The following is a 21,476-nucleotide window of genomic DNA, read 5'->3' on the forward strand; positions in this document are numbered from 1 at the left end:
ACAATAAAGTTGTAAAAAATTATATAGTGCAGAGTGCAGACAACCTTCTTCAGAGGAAAAGGGCTTGCCTGATTTACTTTTGCACTAAGCTCTCCAGATCTCTCGGATTCCAACTTCTTTTCTTCTGCAGTTGCTATGGGTTCTCTTCCACTGCCATTCACCGGCAAGGAGTCACAAAAACTCAGCGAGGAGTCACAATGGGTTGCTGCGTGGAGGCATCCAACTGCCATTCACCGGCAAGGAGTCACAAAAACTCAGCGAGGAAGGGGTTTGCGTGGTATGTCACCTTAGTGAGGTTGCTGCTGCAGACGAGAAAAATACGCACCCATGCTGTTCCTCCTCCAGCGCGGGTCCTCGCCCTCCTCCGCCACGGTGGAGACCATCGTTCCCCTTGTCTCTCGTTCGCCGCGTCGCCAGCGGAGGAGGCGCCCGCGGTGGCGGTGTGGGATCTGGGATCTCGAGGGGATGGAGAGACGATGGCGGCGCAGCGATCTCGAGGGCATCGAGAGACCATGGCGGTGGCGCCGCTTACTCGAGGGGATCAAGAGGACGGTGGCGGCGACGGGAGGGGATCGAGAGGACGACGGCGGCGGCGGGAGGGGATGGAGAGGAACGACGTTCCTCCTGTGGGGTGAGTTTCTTGGGGGTGCATGCGTGGGGTGTGGTGAGGTGGGGTGGGGAGATGACGAAAAAAACCAGCGAAAAAAAAACCCGTCTTTGGTGGGACGAAAATTGACCGGCGGAGACTACCAACTGCTCCATTAGAAGTAGAGATACTTGGGGCATCAGCTCACCAAGCCCGCAAAAAATAACAGCACACATGGTCACGTACATACACACACGGCTGTAGATATGTTGTTCTTTTTGGAAATGGAATGTCATAATTATGCGTACAAAAATTAAAGCTGAACAAATATAGTTCAATTACACGTGGCATTTTATTTTATCATAATATTCTCAATGGCTATGGAATCACATTATTACTGACCGTGTAATATGAATATTATTAAATTGTAAGTTGATTTCCATACACCTTTAACACATTTAAACAATGCCCTCGGATTTGCAAGGCCACTTGGCTAGTTGGTTGGAAACTACAAAAAATAAGTAGTTGGAAAAGTTTTAGTGTTTCATTGACATCGCATAAAACTCCTAGGAACATGGGGTGCGACAAATGAAAATTAACAAATCATTGACCGAGGAGCTACGTAACAACAGTGAGCAAGCCATCGTGCCTTCACCTCTAAATTGAAATGATATGTCCGTGAAGGGGAGATATCGCACAAGTGTGGCGGAAGTAATGTACTACTCAACAATGGAATAACCCCAAATGAAGGAGATGTGCAGCGCCCACTTTTTGCACCATACGAGCCAGATAGAATGACCGGAAAAGGGGTCTTGGAAAATTAAATCCACTCAAGGACAAAATATAAGAAATACATAATCTAGGGTTGTGACCCGAACCTATTGACTAAACTTTCATGGTAGATAACAGGACAAAACTTGAAGTAATCCCCAGGCATGCCCACTCTGCAGATGGTCTCCATCGACGCCGTCTTGGGGTCATAGTATCCCAATGACCAGCCCGTGTTGAGCAAAATCCGTCCATCTTTTAGATCAATGGCCAAAGGTGTAGTCCACTCAGACGAATACTCAGGCGAGAACTCTTCCAAATCTATATGATATTCCTTTAACCAGAAGCCAACGCCCTTCATCATCCATATGGAGATCACATTCATGGTCTTGTCCGAACAAGCCACGCAAAGCGCACGTTGGAGCTCGAGGATGAAAAGATGCCCGTTGCCATGGCTGCCGCATGGAGGACCTGGAAGAACCTCAAATTCCTCCTCCTCGACATCGAATGTGATGATTTCACAATGTAGAGAAACTGGCCCGAGGTTAGGCTCCACCATCCAGAAAATCTTGCCATCGATGCAGGTTGGTTGGATGTTAGCTACTGGTCTAGGAGGAGCATCTAATGAATGCCATTCTTGTTCTTCCACATACCGCAAGCTGCATATATTCAAGTTGGTATTCTCGCGTCGCGAAGTTCTTCTCTTTGTAGGTCATACGCACTAGAACATGCTCATCATTCTCGCAGTCGTAGCCCAACGCGATGCGACCCACATAGAAAGTGTCATCGTTGAGATTTTGAAACTCCATTCTCTCAATGTATCCCAGACCTAGCATTGGCTCACAGTAGTCGTCAAAGCTGCAGCCAATTGCCTCCTCGGGGCAAAATAGGATCTCCGGTGCCCCGGGGTTAGGGACGTCTAGGGTAATTTCATGCCGTTTCCTCCTCTTCTTACCTATCCGTGGTGCGTGCGTGCCCCTTTGGCTGCACGGTGTCTGATAGCAACGTGGTATCCTTATAAGAGGCAAAACAATACACGTGTGCTACCTGCGATGGAAAGGAACTCTAACACTAGACGATGAGTTTTTTTTTTTTTGGCGAATAGACGATGAGCTTTTTCTCTGCGAACTTTATTTGCCAAGTTTTACAAAGCTTAACTTTGGAAAATGAACCTACGTGCATGCGCTGGAGTATTTTGGAAGGGAGAGGAGAGAGAGTAGTCGATCGCGCGGGATACGTACTCTTTGTATTTAGCCACAAGCTCATACGCAAACTAACGGTGATTGAAAATAACTACTTTTAATTTAATTACAACAACAGTATTGTTTCAGACTTCACATGGAAATAAAAACTCCTAAAAGTTGGTGCGGCGAATGAAAAAGAAAAAAAGGAGCGATCGACACCCTATGCGGCGACAGGTAGCAGGCCGTTGTGCCTGAGCAGTGGCTCCGGCGACGGCTCCCGTCCTCTGAAAGCAACGAAAACCTGCAAAAAAAAAAAAAAATTCCGGCGTCGGTAGCGGTCTTCCAACAACTCTAACACCATGGAGAAGATATACTTCAAAAGTAGCTCGACGACTAACCTCGAGAGGAGATTTTCCACCTCCAAGTGCAAGAACCGTTTCTCTGAATCGTCTGCCGGTCTCCTCAATTGCCTGCAAACAATGAACAGGGTATTCATCAGCAAGATTGAAAAATCATCGTGTTTTTTATTTTGCAATCATGCAAGGGTGGATTCAGTATGGAAATACATACATTTGGCAAGATAATCAAATGAAGTTGAGCGAACAAGTAACAAAAAAAAAAGACAAGATTCAGTCGCAGGCTAGTAGTCTCAGTTTCCTCTGAGCGAGCGGACAACATACCTTCTCATTATCCAGACCAACATCTTCAAATGCTGAGAATGCATCAGCTGATAGTACTTCAGCCCACTGCAGAGAGGACACGAAAAGATACAAGCTTTAGTCGTGTTCACCATCAGGGGTCAGGACAAACAGAAATTCACATGTGCTATGACAATCTACCTTGTAACTGTAGTATCCAGCTGCATAGCCACCTGCACATAGCCCATGATGTAAATGAGAAGCAAAATCCATGATGAATCGGATGAATTTACATGTTAGTCAAAGCGTGGCAAACCTGCAAAAATGTGGCTGAATCCACACAGGAATCTGTCCTCAGGCAGAGGAGCAAGAACCTGGGTTTTTTCTGCAACCCTTCGGTCAACATCATACACGGACACTGGTCCACTTGGATCATAAGTTGTATGCAGTTCCATATCCACACTTGCAAAACGTATCTGCAGACAAACATTTAATTATTTAAATAAAAAGACGATGGAACAACACAGATCAGTAACAGCAAATAGTCAGGAAAAACACATAAGATCGCAGCATTCACTCAATCATGTGACAGGTTCCTCAAACATGTAGAAGTGGTTAAAAATATGTCAAAATGGTGAATGCCACATGGAAACAGTTGCAGATGGGTGAATTAAAGTAAATAGTTTCAAAAACATGTGCATACAACATCCCACCTATCTTACAAACAACAGTTCTCAAGCCATAAACATTCCATTTCAAGTAACTGTTTCTAAAATTTAAATCAGTTATAATGGTCTGATTGTATATATGTCTAGTCATCAAGTTCATCGACCTTTGACCCAAGCACGCAAGTTTAAGGACGTACGGTGAAATTTCCCATATGCAATGTAACCATTACAAAACAATACCAAATAATAATAACAACAAGGAAAGCATGAGAGCCCAAGCCAACATACCTGACGGAGACTGAAGGTGCCAGCACGGAAATTCTTTGCAGCCACAAGCTTAGCATAGATTTCCTCTGGAAGAGGTTCACCGGTTTCATAATGCTTTGCAATGCTCAAAAGAGTATTCCTGTTACACCAATGCAACAAGTCATTAATTACCAGAATCAGGCAAGACCCAAGCCAAACCGAACAAAATAGAGCCATCGTACTTGTGATAGCACCAGTTTTCCATGAACTGAGAGGGTAACTCTACGGCATCCCATTCTATTCCACTGATACCAGCAACAAAGGCTTCATCTTGTCTGGTAAGCATATGCTGCAGCGCATGACCAAATTCATGGAACACGGTTTCAACCTACAGAAGCCATGTGCAAATTCTTACAAACCATAATATGGATAGATGATCTTCCTATATACTTCCAGCATGCATACGTAATCATAACTTTTTTTATATGTATAAGAATACACAGAATAATATACCATAACAAGTACACTGCTTACCTCACGGAAGGTCATAAGACTGGGCTTATCGCCAACTGGTGGCATCTGATTACACACCATATGGGCAACAGGCAGCCTTACAGAACACCCATGGCGAGCTAGCACACTACTACGAGAAAAGACGACATTCATCCAAGCCCCACCACGCTTTTCAGATGGTCTTGAATATGGGTCGAAGTAAAAATAAGCAACGGGGCTATTGGAAGAATCTTTGACACAATAAAATTTGACGTCACTGTTCCAAACCTGAAGGAGTGATCACTGGTCAACATTTGCAGAATATTTACTTATGTTAAAAGAAGTGAATGGATACTTACAGGAGCCAATCCATCTGCAGCTTCAACGGTTATTCCAAAGAGCTTATTCGCAAGACTGAAGAGGCCATCCATAACCTTGGGCAGTGCAAAGTAAGGACGCAGCCCTTCCTGCAATGGCAACGCTCAAGTCAGCTCAGTGGCACATATCATTATGATGTGCAGTATGTCAGCACTTTGTTTCAAGCAGAGCAATTTTGTTCAGCAAATATATATTGGATAAGTCTTAGCAACAGAAATGCAAGGAAATGTAGTCGAAACAGTTCCGAAAGCAGACTAATGAGAAACCTATCAAATCGCAGCAAAAAAAAACATTGAAATATACTTCTGTAAAGAAAGAACCTCATCGATGTCATATTTAGATTCCCGCAGCCGTTCACTCCAGAAGTTAAGATCCCAGTGTGCTAGATCATCGGCTTCTGCAGAACCAGAATCTTTCACAAAGGCTTTTAGGTCTTCCATATCTGCATTAAGAAAAGCAGCAGTTAAGATATTTGTGGTATTTCAGCCTAGTCCTTGGCCTTCATAGAAAGATACATGAGAAAAATATTTGCTAATGGAGAGATATAATGATGGTGACGGATAGTTGCTCCTACTTTTGTTCGGGATCTCAAGAGAGTCAAGGTGGCAATACAAAAACAAGAAGCACCACATCAAACATAAATGATAAAAGAGAAGTCCAAACTCCAAAATGTATCTTCTGCTACTACAACTCCAGAATATCTTAATAAAATAGGCAAAAGGAATCTGGAACTCTGGCTAGAAAAAAGGAACTTGGCTGGTTTTACCTTGGACAGCATGATCCCAGGAAGCAGCACGGATTTTCTCAAGAAGCTCTTGCACCCGGTCAACAGTTGCCATTTTCCGAGCCATGCTTACCTTTATGATTGTCATCAGTTAGCTAAAATACGATAGTACTGGGCACTGTTTTAAATGTGGACAGGGCAATGGTAAGCTTGCGCACCTCAGCAAAGTTCTTGTAGCCAAGTAGTTTAGCCTTCTCTAGCCTCAACTTCAGAATCTGACTTATGATATCGGTGTTATCAAGATCACCGCTTGATGCACGGGTTAGATAAGCGCGATATACTTCTTCACGGAGAGCCCTGTTCTTAGCATGTTGCATGACAGCCATGAAGCTTGGTGCGTCTAGTGTGATCATCCAAGGTCCATTTTCAGCTGAAGCATTTTCATGACCCTAACAAAATAATTTGTCAGCATAGAAAATCATGCAGGGGGATCAAACTCCTAAGCTACCATATTTTTGTTTACACTTCATAATGCTCACCTTTGAAACAGCAGTCTGTGCTGCTAAGCCAAGAGCTGAGGCAGGTAAACCATCGATTTCTTTCTTATCAGTAATCAATTTCTCAAATTTCTTTGTTGCATCCAGCACATTTTCACTGAACTTCTCTGACAGCTTTTCAAGTTCCTGAAAAAAAACAATCCATTAACTAACATACATCAACAAGAAGCAGAAATATGAAAGGTAACACAGTAATATGTCAGGCATTGGAAGTACCTAACAACATGTGATCAGCAACAAGACTAAAAACAAACTACACACACCGTAATAAGTGACAACAAAGGTATGCATGGGCAGTCACCACCACAACGGTTCAAAGATAAAGACATAGATGTAATTATTTTAAGATGCAGAGACTCATATACGACAGGGAATGGCTCGCTTGCTAGACCATCAATATATGTACAGTAACGTTTCCAGTCAGGTTGGTACACTTGGCATATGTACAATAAATATAATCTGTCAACATCTGATAAGAACAAATAGCCTACTTGCTGGATTTGATTGAATTTCTCCCTCTGCTCATCCTCAAGCGCAACTCCACCAAGAACAGCATCCTTTATTTGGCCTGGCGAGGAAGAGAAAAAACACAATTAGGAACGGAAAATGCATATGCAACATGTGCAGTGAAGCAGGAAATAAAAGCAACGAAACTGACACGAGTCTTCTCTTAGTAAGTATAGAGAGACAGCGACGTTGCTTGCTTCTTATTGGCAGCAATACAATTAACTCAGTGTGTCACTATGGGTATAGAGAATATTACCTTCGACAACACGCTTGCGGGCGTCGCTGAGGCTGTCCCAGTCTGAAGAATTCCTGATGGCGTTGAAGGCCTCGTAGATTGGCTTGCTCTGCCCCAGCCTCAGGTAGAACTTCACTTTCTCGGGCTGTTTAAATTCAAGATCGATCGAGTTAATCAGTTGAAGCAACACGGGGCGTAGCATATGTGGTAGCTATGTATCAAGCACTTGATTGAAACAGCAAGAGATCGTCAGCCTCTACCCTCTAGTGTGGTACCATATCCCCACAAAAAACATGCGGACCAAAGTCGTAATAAGCACTAAAACAGGTTACAGCCAGGATCTATGATAATTTTCTACTGTGTACTAGTATTGCTGGATAATAACTCGTGGAGCAAGACAAAATACAGAGACAGGATCTGATGATGCGCTAACTAATCCACGACGGCTCCGTCCGTCCAGATCACGGGCTGCGGCGCGACGGAAGAAGGTGAGAGGGGTACGTGCCTGGACGTCCTCTACGGCGGCGCGGAGGTCGGCGGAGTCCTTGACGGCCTTGAGGTGGTCGACGACGTTCCAGACGACGTCGAGCCTGTCGACGATGCGCTCGAGCGGGTGGACGAGCTTCTCCCACGCCGGCTCCACGCCCTTCTCCAGCTCCTCCAGCTCGCCCTCCTGCAGCCACACACGGTCAGATCCACACGGGCGACGAGCGAACGAACGAGGATCAAGGGAAGGGGATAAGAGGGCTTACGAGGCGGGCGAGGAGCGCGCGGATCCCGGGGCGGACGTGGGCGGGCTCGACGCGGTCGAAGGGCGGGAAGTCGAAGTCGGCGAGCAGCGGGTTGTTGCTGCTGTCGGCGTCGGCGACGTCCGCCATGGCGGAGGAGGAGTATGCGGAGCAGACGGCGGCGCGGGAGGCGCGGGGGCAGAAGGCGCGGAGCGGGGAGGAGGCGGGGAGGAGGGAGAGGAGGCGGAGGGCGGGGAGGGGGCTGGTAGGGTTCCGGGCGAGGCGGCGGGCGGAGTGGGAGAGGAGGTGGGAGGCGCAAGTGAGCAGCGTGGGAGTCATGGCCGCCGCCAGGACGAGGAGGACGAGGAGCACGAGGGAGGTGCGCTGACGTGCCGGGCCCATCGCTCGGTCACACCACGTGTGGGCTTTGGATGGGCCGCCGCGGGGAGAGAGATTATCCCCTCGGGGTTTTTGGACGGCGCACGCCACGCCACGCCGTCCTTTGTCAAAAAAAAATCTATATATTTATCAGAGAAGGGAAACTGTACTAAATATTTCTACCTGTAATTACAGTTTGCACTCGAAGGCTTCCAAACACACTTGTTTTCCACTCGGCGGGTCCAAACTTTCTACACTTACACATACCTTCTATCCAGATCGTATGGTTATTAATTAGCGGCGGCACGGGAATAGACTCTTTTTTACAGGTAGAAATAGGCTTTTTTATCGTCTACATTAGAAACAGCTGAACCATCCTCATTGGCATCGGCCTACTCTAACGATATGTCGATTTCCTCGGAGATAGTTATCTTTGGAATTTTGTCTGGGTACACAGCATACCACAATGTCCCCTAGACACATGTTGGTTCTTCCGGGACCCAATTTGATTTATTTAGCATTTCCAACAACAAGCAACTGGACCGCATAGTTTGATTTACATTTCGAGAAATCCAAGTGCGGCATAGACAATTACATGCATACACATGGAACTCTGGAGGCACAAACCCTCAGGATTGACAAAGTCACCACAGGCCTCGCTGTCGACATAGGCGGGGTATCGAACCTACTAGGGCTTGATCCCTTGTTGGGTTAGGCTTGGGATACAGTCATATATTGCTCCTAACTATCAACCTTTACTTAGTTCCCCGATTGAATACAACTAGTTTTCGAGAGTGGTGTGTTGACACATGGGAGCGCGAGCTCCTGGTTTTTAAATGTGTTTTAAACATGTTTTGAAATGTCAAAAAATTTCAAACAAAAACTTGGCGCGTACATCTCGATATTGTACATGCTCACAAAAGTCGTTTCGTGAAAAACCGACAACTTATGTGTCGCGTCTCACCTGTGAAGAAGACAAAATCTGGTGTTTAAAAATGCTTTTCACAAGACATCCTTGTCTTTTTTACACAAGCCATAAAAAATGTCGGTTTCCTCTGAAACTTGACATGCAGACATATAATGTCAAGATGTATGCGCCAAATTTTTGTTTGGAATTTTTTCACACTTTGAAAAAAAATCGCGTGCATGAGCGCGCGCTCCCAGAAGCACCAACGGATTTCCGATGCCCACACAACACAAGGTTGTTGCAGAGGATAATATAATATCGAAATGCTATGTGTGACTTCTTTTTTACTTGAAACAAGATTAAAGTTTCATAAACCCAGTTCCGTCAATTGCTCAACCAGATATTTTTTTGACTGGTTTTTGTTAGATAATAATAATAATGGGGCCTTTTCCATTTGTTGGCCTAACGCTTTATTGTTTCACCATTAGTTGTGGATTTCATACCTTGGTAAGTTGGAATACATACATTCCGTGGGTTGCCATGGAATTCATTCAGTTTTGATTTCACCATGCAACCAGCACACGCATCACGCATGTACATGGGATTATCTCGTCAGTGAGAACTCAACAGAGGGGGGAGGAGGACTGGATTAGCAAGCTAGCAGACTGGCACCGATGAGCAGCACGGCACACGCCGGCGCCGTGACCGACCGTTGCTACCGCATGGGCATGGCGGCGATGGCCCGGTTGCAGAGGCGGGAGACGTCGGAGGGGCGCACGGGCTTGATGAGGAACTCCTCCGCGCCCTCGTCGAGGCACCGGCGGATCCTGGTGGGGGAGTTCTCCGACGACATGATCACCACCGGGATGCCGCGCAGCTCCGCCGACTCCTTGACCCGCTTGAGCAGGTCGTAGCCGGTCATCTCCGGCATGCAGTAGTCCGTGATGATCAGCTGCACGCTCTCGTGGCCCAGGCTCAGCACCTCCAGCGCCTTCTTCCCGCTGTCCACCGTCGTCACTGCACAAAACAAAGAGTCTTTTTCAGTTCAGTTCATTCAAGGCTCATTTCTTCTCAGTTCAGATTCAGTCATGGAATGGGATGAGGTGGTACCTCTGTACTTGGAGCTGCGGAGGAGCCTGGAGATGACGACGCGGTCGACGAGGCTGTCGTCCACGGCCAGGACGTGCGGCGGCTCCTGCACCGTCGTCGACATCGGGCAGAGGCGGCAGAAGGGGATGAAGAAGCTGATGCCTGTTGATTTGGGAGATTGACAAGTAAGTGGCTTAGCTGGGCAAGGTGGCAACAGGAAGCAGCGGTTTTATATATACATGGGTGGTTAGCGAGGGGCCGTCCCACGGAGTAGAATAGAACCCCAAGAAAAGGAGGCAATGTAAAGTACAAAGTACAGCAAGAAAAACAAAGGGATGAGATCTAACCAAATCTGGAGAGCCGGTGGCGCAGCGCTGGCCTACGCGAAGCAGAACAGAATACTATCCAAACCAATCAATAACCCCCAAGTTTTGTAATTCGATTCCCGGGTCCCCAGATTATACTAGTACATGTTGCACATGCCGCAATTGAGCCGAGCACTGTGACCCCAGGGCCAGGGCAGATGATGATGATGATGAGCACCCTCACCTAAAGAAAATGCCACCACCAAGCAAGTCAAACGCAGGTGTGAGTGATTAGGAGGATTAGGGCGCTAACTAAACAACCTCGCTCGATCTCATCCGCTCCGTTCCTGATGACTCACCGGTTATCGCTTGGTTTTGTTATGCTCAAACCTAAACAAGATCCAGATCCTGACTAGTATACTGATTCGGTAGGCTGATCTCTAGACAATGGGCATGCATGCTTGCTTCACTCTCATGATTCCATATCCTGCTAGTTGGTTGCCTAATTCGGATACATCTCAAAGAGCCGGGCAACTTTGCTTCGCTGTTGGGTGGGCACTGTCTCTTGTTTCGGCCAACAAAAACTATGGCCCAAACACTGAACCTGTCCTGTCGACCGTTTCAGGCCGAGCAAGGAAGGGTTAAGGTAAGCAATGTAAGGCGCTGAAATCGGAGACAGAGTTCAAAAGAACCTTTAAGACAAGGTTTGTGCATCATATATCTACCCCGGCCACAGCCTATGTTGCCCACCCAACAGCAGGTGTACTAAACCATCCACGTCGCGAAGAGTAACTAATTCTGGAGCACCACAGAATAATGTTTGTGATCACGCACGAACTGTGCACATTCAGCATATAATTAAGAAATAGAGCATCTTTCGGATCATTAGTTTTTGTGCGCGGCAACTACTGCCCCCACCCCGACCCTGCTCCAATATTGAACTGGCAGAAGCGTGCAATAATTCGCGGGGCAACCAAAGATATAAGAGCCCAGAGATTCTGAAACATGATGTCTGACCTGAAGAAGCCCCTTTTTTAAACTCATGGAGTCAGTTCCTCTGCATCTGGACTGCCATTCAGAGTGCCCGCATCCATGCTCCAGCAGATGGCGTGTGAGGGCAACATGGCTGGTCGCGGAAGGGGGATTGGTACTGCTCATCGATCTTGGGAGCTGTACACCTTTTATTTCCTTCTGGATATTTTACTGACTCATATTCAGAAGCGTACAGGTGTTAGCTGTCCATGCACGAGCCGCTGCTCCTGCGTAAACATCAAAAGAACAGAAGCAATAAGGTCAACTCAAGAGAAACACAATTCAGCTGTTGCTTCTGGTAAACATAAGAACTACAAGGCTAAATGTCAACCATGTGATGTGGTACATGCACTCAAATGGAGATGGTACAAATTTAGGACCTGAAAAATATAATCTACAGGAAAACTGATGCAATATACCGAGTTTGTGGCACATTGCTTACTATCAGAGTCCTTCAACTCCGAGGGCACCTATTGTGGGTTTGCATTAGAAAAATATACAAACTCAGACTACACTGCCTGCATGACAAGACACATCTTTCATCAGACAGATGGCATCATGGAGCACATGAGGTCCCTGATTTCAGGCTGTTCACATCAAGCATTACCATCCAAAAGATTTAATGGGTTGACATACAGTTAACCACAGCACTACGTGAGATTGACAAAAAAAATGAAGTTTGGGATCGATACTCCATGCAAGTCAACCATGTCACTGTGATCTGAAGCATCTACCATGATCCGCCGACCAAAAACCACGAGATTGTAACAGTTCATTGACAGCTGGTGGCATGAATGCAATGATGCACAACTGAGAGTTAATCAATCAAAGTGCATTGTATCAGATAAGTACTGACAAACCAGACATTAAACATGGTTCATCTAGGGTGAGTGGTGATAGACTGACAGTTCTCAGGATATCCTATCAATCACACAAATCACAGAAATACACCCAAATTTCATATATATGACAAGTAGACAAACTAGTTTGAACCGAACTATAGTTTACTAGTACTGGACCTTATCAGAATCAAAATAGCATCACACATCTTGTAACATGAGATGCAACAATTTTGAGTTACCAAATGTAGTATCTCTCCGATGGGGTTGTCTCAGGACATGGATGGGATGGTCTTCACAGAGAGCCATTGTTGACTGATAAAGAACTGCAACACAATAGTTATGTACAATAGCTGCAGGACAAATTTATAATGAAAGCCTCGGTAATTCACAAGCCACAAAAAATAGCAACAATTATTGAAGAAAAATAAATTAGAATGCATATGAGTATATGACAAAACTAGGAAAATATTTGACAAGATATATGATGTACCAACTTGAAGTGCACTAGCAGAATCTCTCGCTTTTACTCATTATCAAAATCAAAACAGAAACTTCTGTTGTAAAATTGCAATGCTTTAATACCCTTCACTCATACAAAAAAAGGCACCAAATGAGGCACTCATGCAAAGTACCACTGCCTAAAGAATATCACACTATGACATATTATACATGGGCTACTTATGGCAGTATATTTACCCAGATATACAGAGCTATACAACTTCAACCCAAACTAAAAAACAAAGAGAGAGAAAACTATGAAAGAGCCTTATCTTTCATCAAATCCTCGATTCTTGACGGCAAAAGGCAAGAATTAGGACATTTCCACTCCAAGCGCAAGCAACTCAATCCAGAGGCGATTCCAGTTTTTCACCTCAAGATGATGATTTTGAGAACTCCCGTATTACTTTGTACAAAAACTCCATGTATTGGACTTCTTTCCCTCGTCCTCTGAGCACACGAAACTAATAAAGAACAATCTCCAATCTCCAGTATTAGAAGCTTTACACAAAAGAACAAAGAACCAGCTCCAGTCACAAGCTTTTAGATGCTCTTGTGAGGTTACTCAGTAGTTGACCATTCTACTGAAACACATGCAGCCTTATCATTTGGTCTGCTTCAAAATATCTGTAGCAACAGATGAAGGTAGAGGAGCACTAAGAGTTTCAGTATCATCATCAACTGACTGGGTGTACTGCAAGTCAGCTAGTTCAGATACAATACTGCTCCCAGTGCTATGACTGATTGTGACTACTGGTTTCCTCTGCAGAAATTATATCAAACCAGTAAGCAGAGTTCAGTTACCTTGTTCAATCATGATTAAAAAAAATCATACAACTCACCTCAATAAAGAAGATACAAGTTCAAAGCAGCATCTGAGGGAGTGCTACTCACCTCATGGTCGTCATCCAAATCTTCGAGAGTCTCTTTCATGACCTCAGATTTACTGTCTTTTGGTTCCTTATCCTTGAGCAGAACTGAAGAATAAGAGGCGTCAGCTAATAAAGATCCAGTTTCATTTTCTCCAATGAAGTGACAGTACAGATTCGATGAACACACACATATATATAGCTGTAATGTCTAATAATCGATAAAGAAAGGTTATTGAACTGGTTCCTTTTTATTTTCACTTTGAATAGCACTGTCACTATTTTCATACCACTCTTTCCTATTTCTAGTTCTAGACTTATGTAAAACATATAGGACACTATCTTAGCCAAGTGCACTATGAGTGAGTGCAGATTGTTCTATGTAAAACCACTCATTTCAGATCCAGATATTTCTAAGCAAGGCAGCATAGCAAATAACAGCAATAACAAGGATCTATTTCACAGGCATTCACCTTTTTCCCTTCCAGCGTCTATAGGCAGTTCCTGGGGCCGAGGAGCCTCCATGAAGCTGATGTCATGACGAGATGAAGCGGAGCTGGAATTACCATGATTTGAGCTACTTGATTCTTCAGTATCAACCTCATATGGGGAGATAGAATTAACTGGATTTTCATCTTCTGGCTTGAAAGACCCTTCTTGAAGACTAGGGAGACTTGTTGTGTCGGTCTGTGCAGTATGCATAACAGAACCTGAATTGTTAGGAAAATCCTCAGCATTGTCATCGCCATCTAGAGATATTAATGTCCCCTCGAAACTGAACATGCCATCGTAAAGTATCTCAGATGATGATCTCTCTGCGGCTTGAAGACTCTCCGCCACAGTGACATCTGGAATATCTAGGGACCCTGAATTGTCATAGTGATATTCAGAACTGGCTTCCTCAAAACCCAACATGGTTTCATCTTGTTGCTGAGTTCCTTCGTGAGCAATGCCACAAGGTTCTGCCAAGTTGGCCTCTGTAGAATACAAGGATGACTTTACACCGTCTAAATCATTTTCAGTTTTCAAACCCTCTGGACAAACCAAAATCTCCTCAGAACTTAAGGGGTCCTGAGATTCAGGTGATACTTTTTCGCTGAAGCAATGGTTCTCCGGCATGTGAGGAAGATCTGAAGCATAATCATCAGCCAAAGAATTTTTGACTTCACTGATATCTTCAGGAGACATGTAAGCCTTATGAAGAGTTAAATCATCTTCATCTTCCAAAGCTACAGTTGATGTTCTCTCACTATCTTGAGGATCGTCAATTGTATTGGTGAAATAGTTTTCAGCATCATCAGCCTCCTTAGGGGACATTTGGGTCTGCTCAAACGTAACATCATTTTCGAGTTGAGGCTCAGAAAAAAACTGACCACTTTGCAATGTTTCAAATGCATCAACCACCGGAGCAAATGAAGAGGATGATAAGTCCAAGTGTTGATCTGATTGTGTCATGCCATTGATTACATCTGGAGCTACAAAAGAGTCCACAAAGTTTGAAGAAACTTCGTGCGGTGAATCAGCAGTTGTTTCATCAGCAATATTAAGAGTTTCAATCATGTTGGTCTCCAGGATAGATTCATCAGTCACTGGGTTGTTTGTGTTATTTTCTGTACTGTCCATGTTATGAAATATCACACGGTTCCTCTCATCAAAGCTTAAACCACGATCATTGTCCGGTTCAGAAGATGTTCCACTTCTGAGAGATTCCAGCATGTTGATCTCTGAAACACATGAAGATGACCTGGAATACAGCGAAAATATTTCAGAGTTTATACCCTCATCTGAAGATGTGTGGCTTCCCTCGAGAAGAAAATTAGTGTCCTGCAGTGTTTCAGATGGAGCTTGTTCCTGGTCGTGAAGAGATTGAAATCCGTTGGTGTCTGGGATGGACTGAGAAGGTTCAGAGTTGGCTGCCAAATTTTCTGCAGTTCTAACCTCATCAAGCAAGATGGAAGTCTCTAGAGAAGTCAAAGCCATTTCATCTTCAGGCATAGAAAGTCCTCCCTCACCAGCAAATGGTGCTTCAACTGTCACTTTATCATGATTGACCTCACCTGAAGATAGGAATGTTCCTTCAGAATGGCAAATGCTTTCATGTGGTGGCTCAGGCAATGCTTCCTGACCAGCTTGAGAAGCTTCCTTTACACTGGTGTCCGGAATGACCTGAGCAGATATTGAATTACTTGTCAAATTTTGAGCGGTACTATCATCATCTGGAGAGGCGAGAACAAGGTTTGGATGGTCACATGCTGCCTCGTCTTCTGATTCAGAGAAAACTTCCTCGACGACTCCATGAACTTCGGTCATCTTGACCTCTTCACTGCATATCAAAAGTTCTGATGTAGCCAACGCATCTTCAGCAGTATCAACTACAAGTGGATCCAGAAAAGGCTCCTCCAAATTAAAAGGTAGGGCCTTATGCTCCTTTAAGTGCAAGTCAGACGTTTCATCCTCGTGTAAGTCCCCGTCCCCCTCTGATAGTAACTCTGAAGATGCAGAGTAGTTTAATTCAGGACTGACTGTAACAAAGCTAACAATCTCTGGAACATCCATTGTCTTGGCAACTTCACTAGATAAAGAAAACTCTGATGTTTCCAAGCACTGATCAGTAGTACTGACCACAGGCGCAGCTTGTAAAGGTTCCTCCTCCAAATTGATGAGTGTCTCATTCTCCTCATTTGTGTTTAATTCGCGTGCTTCTTTCTCCCTAGCATCCTCACCACCCTCCCCAACAAACTCTGGAGAGGATAAGAGGCTCGACTCAGGACTGACCTTAATATAGCTGACACTTTCAACAACTTCCCTTTCCTCATTCTCTTGATTGTACAAAGAGAACTCCTGAGTCTCCCTGCAGTATTCAGTATTATTGACCGCAACTGGGGATAGCAAAACTTGCTCCTCCAAATTGAAGGGTGTTCTGATTTCCTCTGGTACATGGAACTTGAAAAATTCATTCTCCTCAACTCCCACATCATGCAGCTCTGGTTGAAGGCTCAGTTTAGGACTGACTATATCAATGTCAACAATAGCTGCACTTTTAACCTCATCCAGGCAGATGGGAGTATCTAAAGAAGCAATAGACATTTCATCTTCAAACTTAGAAAGTCCTTCAGAGGGTGCAGCATCTTCCACCACATTGGCATATGAATTTGAGTTGCTTGAATAGACTTCATCATTATTGATCTCCGCTGAAGATAAGAACATTCCTTCAGAATGGCGAGTGCTTTGGCATAGTGGCTGAGAAAATGCTTCCTGGCCACCTTCAAGAACTTCATTTAGGTCGCTGTTTCGAATGAATTTCACTGGCATTGAATCAATAATCAAATTTTGAGTGTCACTATCATCCTCCGAATCTGTGACAGCAAGCTTTTGATAGTTAAATGCTTCCTCGCCTTCTGACTCAGAAAAACCTTCCTTGACAACATAATGAACCCCTGTTATCTCGACGCCCTCAGCAGTATCAGCTACAGGTGAATCCAGAATAGGTTCCTTTTCAAAATTAAAAGGTAGGCCATTCTCCTCCAGTATGTGCGAGTCAGACGTTTGATCCTCCTTGAATTCTTCATTATATTCTCCAAGTACCTCTGGAGATGGTGGGTACATCGATTTAGGATTGGCATCTTGAATGCGTAAAGAGACATCTGAAGTTTCCAAGCATTGTTCAACAGTACTGGCACTGACCATAAGCGGATCTTGTAAAGCTTCCTCCTCCATGTTGATGAGTATAGCATTGTCCTCCTTTGTATCTAATTCACATAATTCTTTCTCGGTGGCATCCTCAGCACTCTCCACAACCAACTCTGGAGAAGATAAGAAGCTCAACTCAGGACTGACATTGATAAAGCTGACACTTCCAGCAACTTCCATTTTATCAGTCTCTTCTTCACCAGATACAGAGAACTCTGGAGCCCCGGGGCAATTTTCTATATTACTGACTGCAAGCGAGCACGGTAAAACCTCCTCCAAATTGAAGGGCGTCGTACTCTCCTCTGGCATATGGAACTTGGACGATACTATCTCTTCAATTCCCTCGCCAAAGAACTCTGGATAGCTCTCCATGTCAGGAGTGATTGGCAGCTCCTTGTCATTGACTGCATACAATGTAGGGCTCTCCATTGGAGTCAAAGAATAGACTTCGTCATTATTGATCTCCCCGGGAGATAAGAACATTCCTTCAGAATGGCGAGGGCCTTGATGTAGCGGTTCAGAAACTGCTTCCCAGCCACCTTCAAGAGCTTCATTTATGTCGGTGTTTGGAATAAATTGAACAAGCATTGAGTCACTTATCAAATTTTGATTTTTACTATCATCAATTGAAGAAGTGACAACAAGATTTGGATTATTAAATGTTTCCTCGTCTTCTGATTCAAAAGAACCTTCCTGGACAACATCATGAACTTCTGTTCTCTCGACATCCTCAGCAGTATCAGCTACAAGTGAATCCAGAATAGGTTCTTTCTCAATGTTTAAAGGTAGGCCATTCTGCTCCGGTAAATGCAAATCAGACGTTTTATCCTCCTTCAAGTCCTCATCACCTTCTGCAAGTAACTCCGGAGACGCTGTATACATTAATTCAGGAGTGGCTGTAACAAAGTTTATAATTCCAGAAACTTCCCCCGCCTTGGTATCTTGAATGCATAAAGAGGCATCTGAAGTTTCCAGGCATTGTTCACTAGTACCAGTACTGACTATAAGTGGACCTTGCAAAGGTTCCTCCTCCATACTGATGAGCATAGTATTCTCCTCCTTTGAGTTTAACTCACATAATTCTTTCTCAATGGCATCCTCAGCACTCTCCACAACTAATTCTGGAGAGGATAAGAAGCTTAACTCAGGACTGTCATTAGTAAAGCTGACACTTCCAACAACTTCAATTTTTTCAGTCTCTTGACCGCACAAAGAGAACTCTGGAGTCCCCAAGCAATGTTCGATATTACTGACTGCAGGTGGACACAGTAAAACCTCCTCTGAGATGAAGGATGGCGTACTGTCCTCTGGTGTATGGAATATGGACGATTCTGTCTCCTCGACTCCCTCGCCAAGCAACTCTGAATAGGTCCCCATGTCAGGAGTGATTGGCAGTTCCTTGTCATTGACTGCATAGGGAGTAGGGCTCTCCTTTGGAGTCAAAGAATACATATGCAACACTTCTGACTTGTGTGGATCAAGCAATGCTTCCTCCCTGACACCTTCGGGATGCAACATTTTCAAGGTTTCTGATGCAGGTAGTACCAGACCAGACAGGTCAGGGCTGAAGTCATTTAAGCTATTATGAGCAACAAAGTCGTCTGGTGAAGATGCAGGGGAGCGTGAATCGTCTCCGTCATAAAAATTATTATGAGAACCAACTGGAGATATGGGATTCTCCTTGCTGGAATTGGAACGAGTTTCCACAATGTCCCATAATCCATCAAACCCTTCTTTGTCACCATCTCCTTCAGACAATTCTTGAGGGGTATCTGCAGGTTGAGCATGCATGCTGCGGCAATCATCAAAATGATACGAAATAGTATCTTCAGTGGAAATAGGGACATGGACATGCTGATCTAAATGTGCAGAGACAGATGGCATTTCCTGTGTCTTTTCCACACTTCTTTCTATAAAACTGCTGCTGGTCATGTATGTTTTTGCACTTGACAATCTTCTCATCCTTAGTCCACCTGAGGGTGCTGATTGGAAATCCTTGCTATGACCCCAAGCCATATCTGCTCCATCATCATCTCTATGCTTAATGCTTGACTGGCGATGTTTCATAAGCTTAGCAGTTTGTGCTGCTGAATCAGTTCCAACCAGAGAATTACTAGCATCGTCCACATCATCACAGTTCTGCACCAGCAAACAAACACCAATTATGTTAACTAGAAGGACGATGTCAGAAGAACAGGACTAAAAGGCAGTGGTGGATTAAAACTATCTGCAGAACATTAGGTTGAAACAAACAGACAGACCTGGACATTGTTTTGGTTGTCCCGGTCAAACTCCCCTGGTTCACACTCAGTTCGCTGCTTGTCCTCTTGAAGTCTTTCAAGCGTTTCCTTGTCCTTGAGGTCAACTGAATCCCTTGGTTCACACTCAGTTTGCGGCTTGTCCTCTTGAAGTCTTTCAAGTGTTCTTTTGTCCTTTAGGTCAACTGCAGAGCAAGATTAGCTGGGGTCACTCAGGAGATACTTGTCACCAACGCATTATCAGAACATACAAGGCACTCACTGAGGACTTAAAAAAAAACAAGTTTATAACTCCACATTGGGTGAGTTGTGACCAGGAAGGAGAGGACAACTGCTTTAGAACTAGCGGCATCATTCATATGTTTTGGGTGTGTGCACGAATGAATGTCGAAATCCAGACATGAAATGGGAAGTGAAAATTATTACGCATTCTGGTGAAGCGGACGTAGGCAGCGTAGATGAGCGTAGCGAGAGCAGGGACCGCGAGCACGGGCAGCACCTGGATGGGCTGCCGCCAGGTCAGACTCCGTCTCCTCGCCCTCCAGAACGCGTAGATGAACACCAGCACCTGATCAACGCAAAAGACAAATGAACAATCCGTACGAATCCCTGCGCCGAAACAGCGAACAGGTAAAATACTGCAGCCTACTATCACTGCCACAAGCAGGCAAACATGCATGAATTGTTTCTGAAATAACAAAAGCAGAGCAGATTGTCCATTCTAGTTGAAGGGCGTAAATTGTTTCTGAACAGGAATGGTTAGTAGTTTGAAATTAAACAAGCAAGAAAAGAACAGATTGTGCAGTCCAGTCGTGCGTGCATCGTCGCTACATCTACATGAAGAGCCGATGAATACTGAATTAATGATCACTGAATAACTCTGGATTCTAATTCAATTTGCCGAAAGAATTGCATGCTAATTGCTTGAGTAAATTTCAGCAGGAAGTACTGAATTCTTCCAGGCAAAGGAAGAACTCATCCATGATCGTGGGTAGTACTAGCGACGGCGAGCCGGCTGACTGCTTGACTTGGCTTGCGCATACAAGCAACCACCTGAAGCGCCCCCCCTCCCTCCCACCTGAACCAAGCTCTCTTGGGAGAGAGCCAGAGCAAGAGCCAGCTCACCTCGAGGTTGAAGGAGACGAAGGCGAGCTTCCGGCCGACCCGGCGCGCCGCCGCCGCCCGCCTCGCCAGGCGCGACCGCACGGTGGACTCCTCCTCCTCCCCCTCTCCGTCGCGGAAGGCCTGGCCCCGGCGACGCCAGACGGAGGCCGCGGCGTGGAGGCGGGACCAGACGCCGGAGAAGAGCCCCGCGGGCGCGTCGTCGCCGGCGGCGGCCATGGGGTTGGTCGGCGGGCCGAGGGTGGGAATCTGGAGTGGAATTTTGGCTTGTGACCAATCAGAGACGTCGTCGCCCACCACCTCAGCTGCACTACGCCACCTTCCTCTTTCTTTTCTGCCTTTTTTTTTCTTTTGCTTTTCTTCTTTTAGCTGGCAAAATTATTAGCTGAAACACAAGGTGAGCAGCTAGCTTGATTCTACTAGTTATTTTATTTTTTTCGAGAAACCTCCTATCTATTCATCAACTGTTAAGGTAGTACAGAGTACACTAAAAGAAAAATTTACATCCAGGTCCATAAACCACCTAGCGACGACTACCAGCACTGGAGCACTGGATTCTACTACTTGAATAATTTACTTGATTTTAGCTTTTGTTTTTGTTTCTCTGTTACTTGATTTTTTTCCTGTTTTTATTTACCCGGTATTTCACCCGGCTATGGTTGGCGCATCATCTATTCACCGAGATGTGTGCATTTTTTTTATGACTGGTGAAATATACCATGTTTGGCAGTGTTGTCGTCGTCGTCATCCTCCTCTTGCATTGCAGAGTGATACC

General features: G+C 44.9%; 3 protein-coding genes and 1 pseudogene across 8 annotated transcripts; all 4 read right to left on the reverse strand.

Annotated features, from left to right (window-relative positions):
• Positions 1-1,356: 1,356 nt before the first annotated feature.
• LOC119316199 lies at positions 1,357-2,536 on the reverse strand (annotated as a pseudogene).
• An 83-nt stretch (positions 2,537-2,619) lies between these two features.
• LOC119318708 (probable cytosolic oligopeptidase A) lies at positions 2,620-8,113 on the reverse strand. Its single transcript, XM_037593296.1, has 17 exons — positions 7,736-8,113; positions 7,489-7,656; positions 7,005-7,128; positions 6,733-6,809; positions 6,224-6,367; positions 5,903-6,133; positions 5,727-5,817; positions 5,281-5,402; positions 4,942-5,049; positions 4,625-4,870; positions 4,333-4,478; positions 4,133-4,250; positions 3,493-3,652; positions 3,378-3,409; positions 3,219-3,284; positions 2,937-3,008; positions 2,620-2,839 (listed from the first exon to the last, which is right to left on the reverse strand). Exons 1-17 carry the CDS (start codon positions 8,111-8,113, stop codon positions 2,759-2,761), a joined length of 2,364 nt encoding a protein of 787 aa, XP_037449193.1. The 3' UTR covers positions 2,620-2,758.
• A 1,330-nt stretch (positions 8,114-9,443) lies between these two features.
• LOC119318709 (two-component response regulator ORR3-like) lies at positions 9,444-12,629 on the reverse strand. 3 transcript variants are annotated; one of them, XM_037593298.1, is made up of 5 exons: positions 12,504-12,629; positions 11,408-11,649; positions 10,433-10,634; positions 10,107-10,247; positions 9,444-10,013 (listed from the first exon to the last, which is right to left on the reverse strand). In XM_037593298.1, the coding sequence occupies exons 4-5, from the start codon at positions 10,207-10,209 to the stop codon at positions 9,712-9,714; spliced, it is 405 nt and encodes a 134-aa protein (XP_037449195.1). In that variant the 5' UTR covers positions 10,210-10,247; positions 10,433-10,634; positions 11,408-11,649; positions 12,504-12,629; the 3' UTR covers positions 9,444-9,711. The 3 variants fall into 3 exon arrangements, with proteins under 3 accessions (XP_037449195.1, XP_037449196.1, XP_037449194.1); XM_037593299.1 differs by lacking the exon at positions 10,433-10,634; XM_037593297.1 differs by having other exon boundaries at positions 10,107-10,634.
• Positions 12,630-12,764: 135 nt separating this feature from the next.
• LOC119318707 lies at positions 12,765-20,954 on the reverse strand. 4 transcript variants are annotated; one of them, XM_037593292.1, is made up of 6 exons: positions 20,705-20,954; positions 20,006-20,147; positions 19,583-19,764; positions 14,198-19,460; positions 13,657-13,739; positions 12,765-13,525 (listed from the first exon to the last, which is right to left on the reverse strand). In XM_037593292.1, the coding sequence occupies exons 1-6, from the start codon at positions 20,918-20,920 to the stop codon at positions 13,367-13,369; spliced, it is 6,045 nt and encodes a 2,014-aa protein (XP_037449189.1). In that variant the 5' UTR covers positions 20,921-20,954; the 3' UTR covers positions 12,765-13,366. The 4 variants fall into 4 exon arrangements, with proteins under 4 accessions (XP_037449189.1, XP_037449188.1, XP_037449191.1 ...); XM_037593291.1 differs by having other exon boundaries at positions 14,105-19,460; XM_037593294.1 differs by having other exon boundaries at positions 13,386-13,525; positions 13,605-13,739.
• Positions 20,955-21,476: the final 522 nt, after the last annotated feature.

Source organism: Triticum dicoccoides, chromosome 6A (genome assembly GCF_002162155.2).
Source record: "Triticum dicoccoides isolate Atlit2015 ecotype Zavitan chromosome 6A, WEW_v2.0, whole genome shotgun sequence".
Lineage (NCBI taxonomy): Eukaryota > Viridiplantae > Streptophyta > Magnoliopsida > Poales > Poaceae > Triticum > Triticum dicoccoides.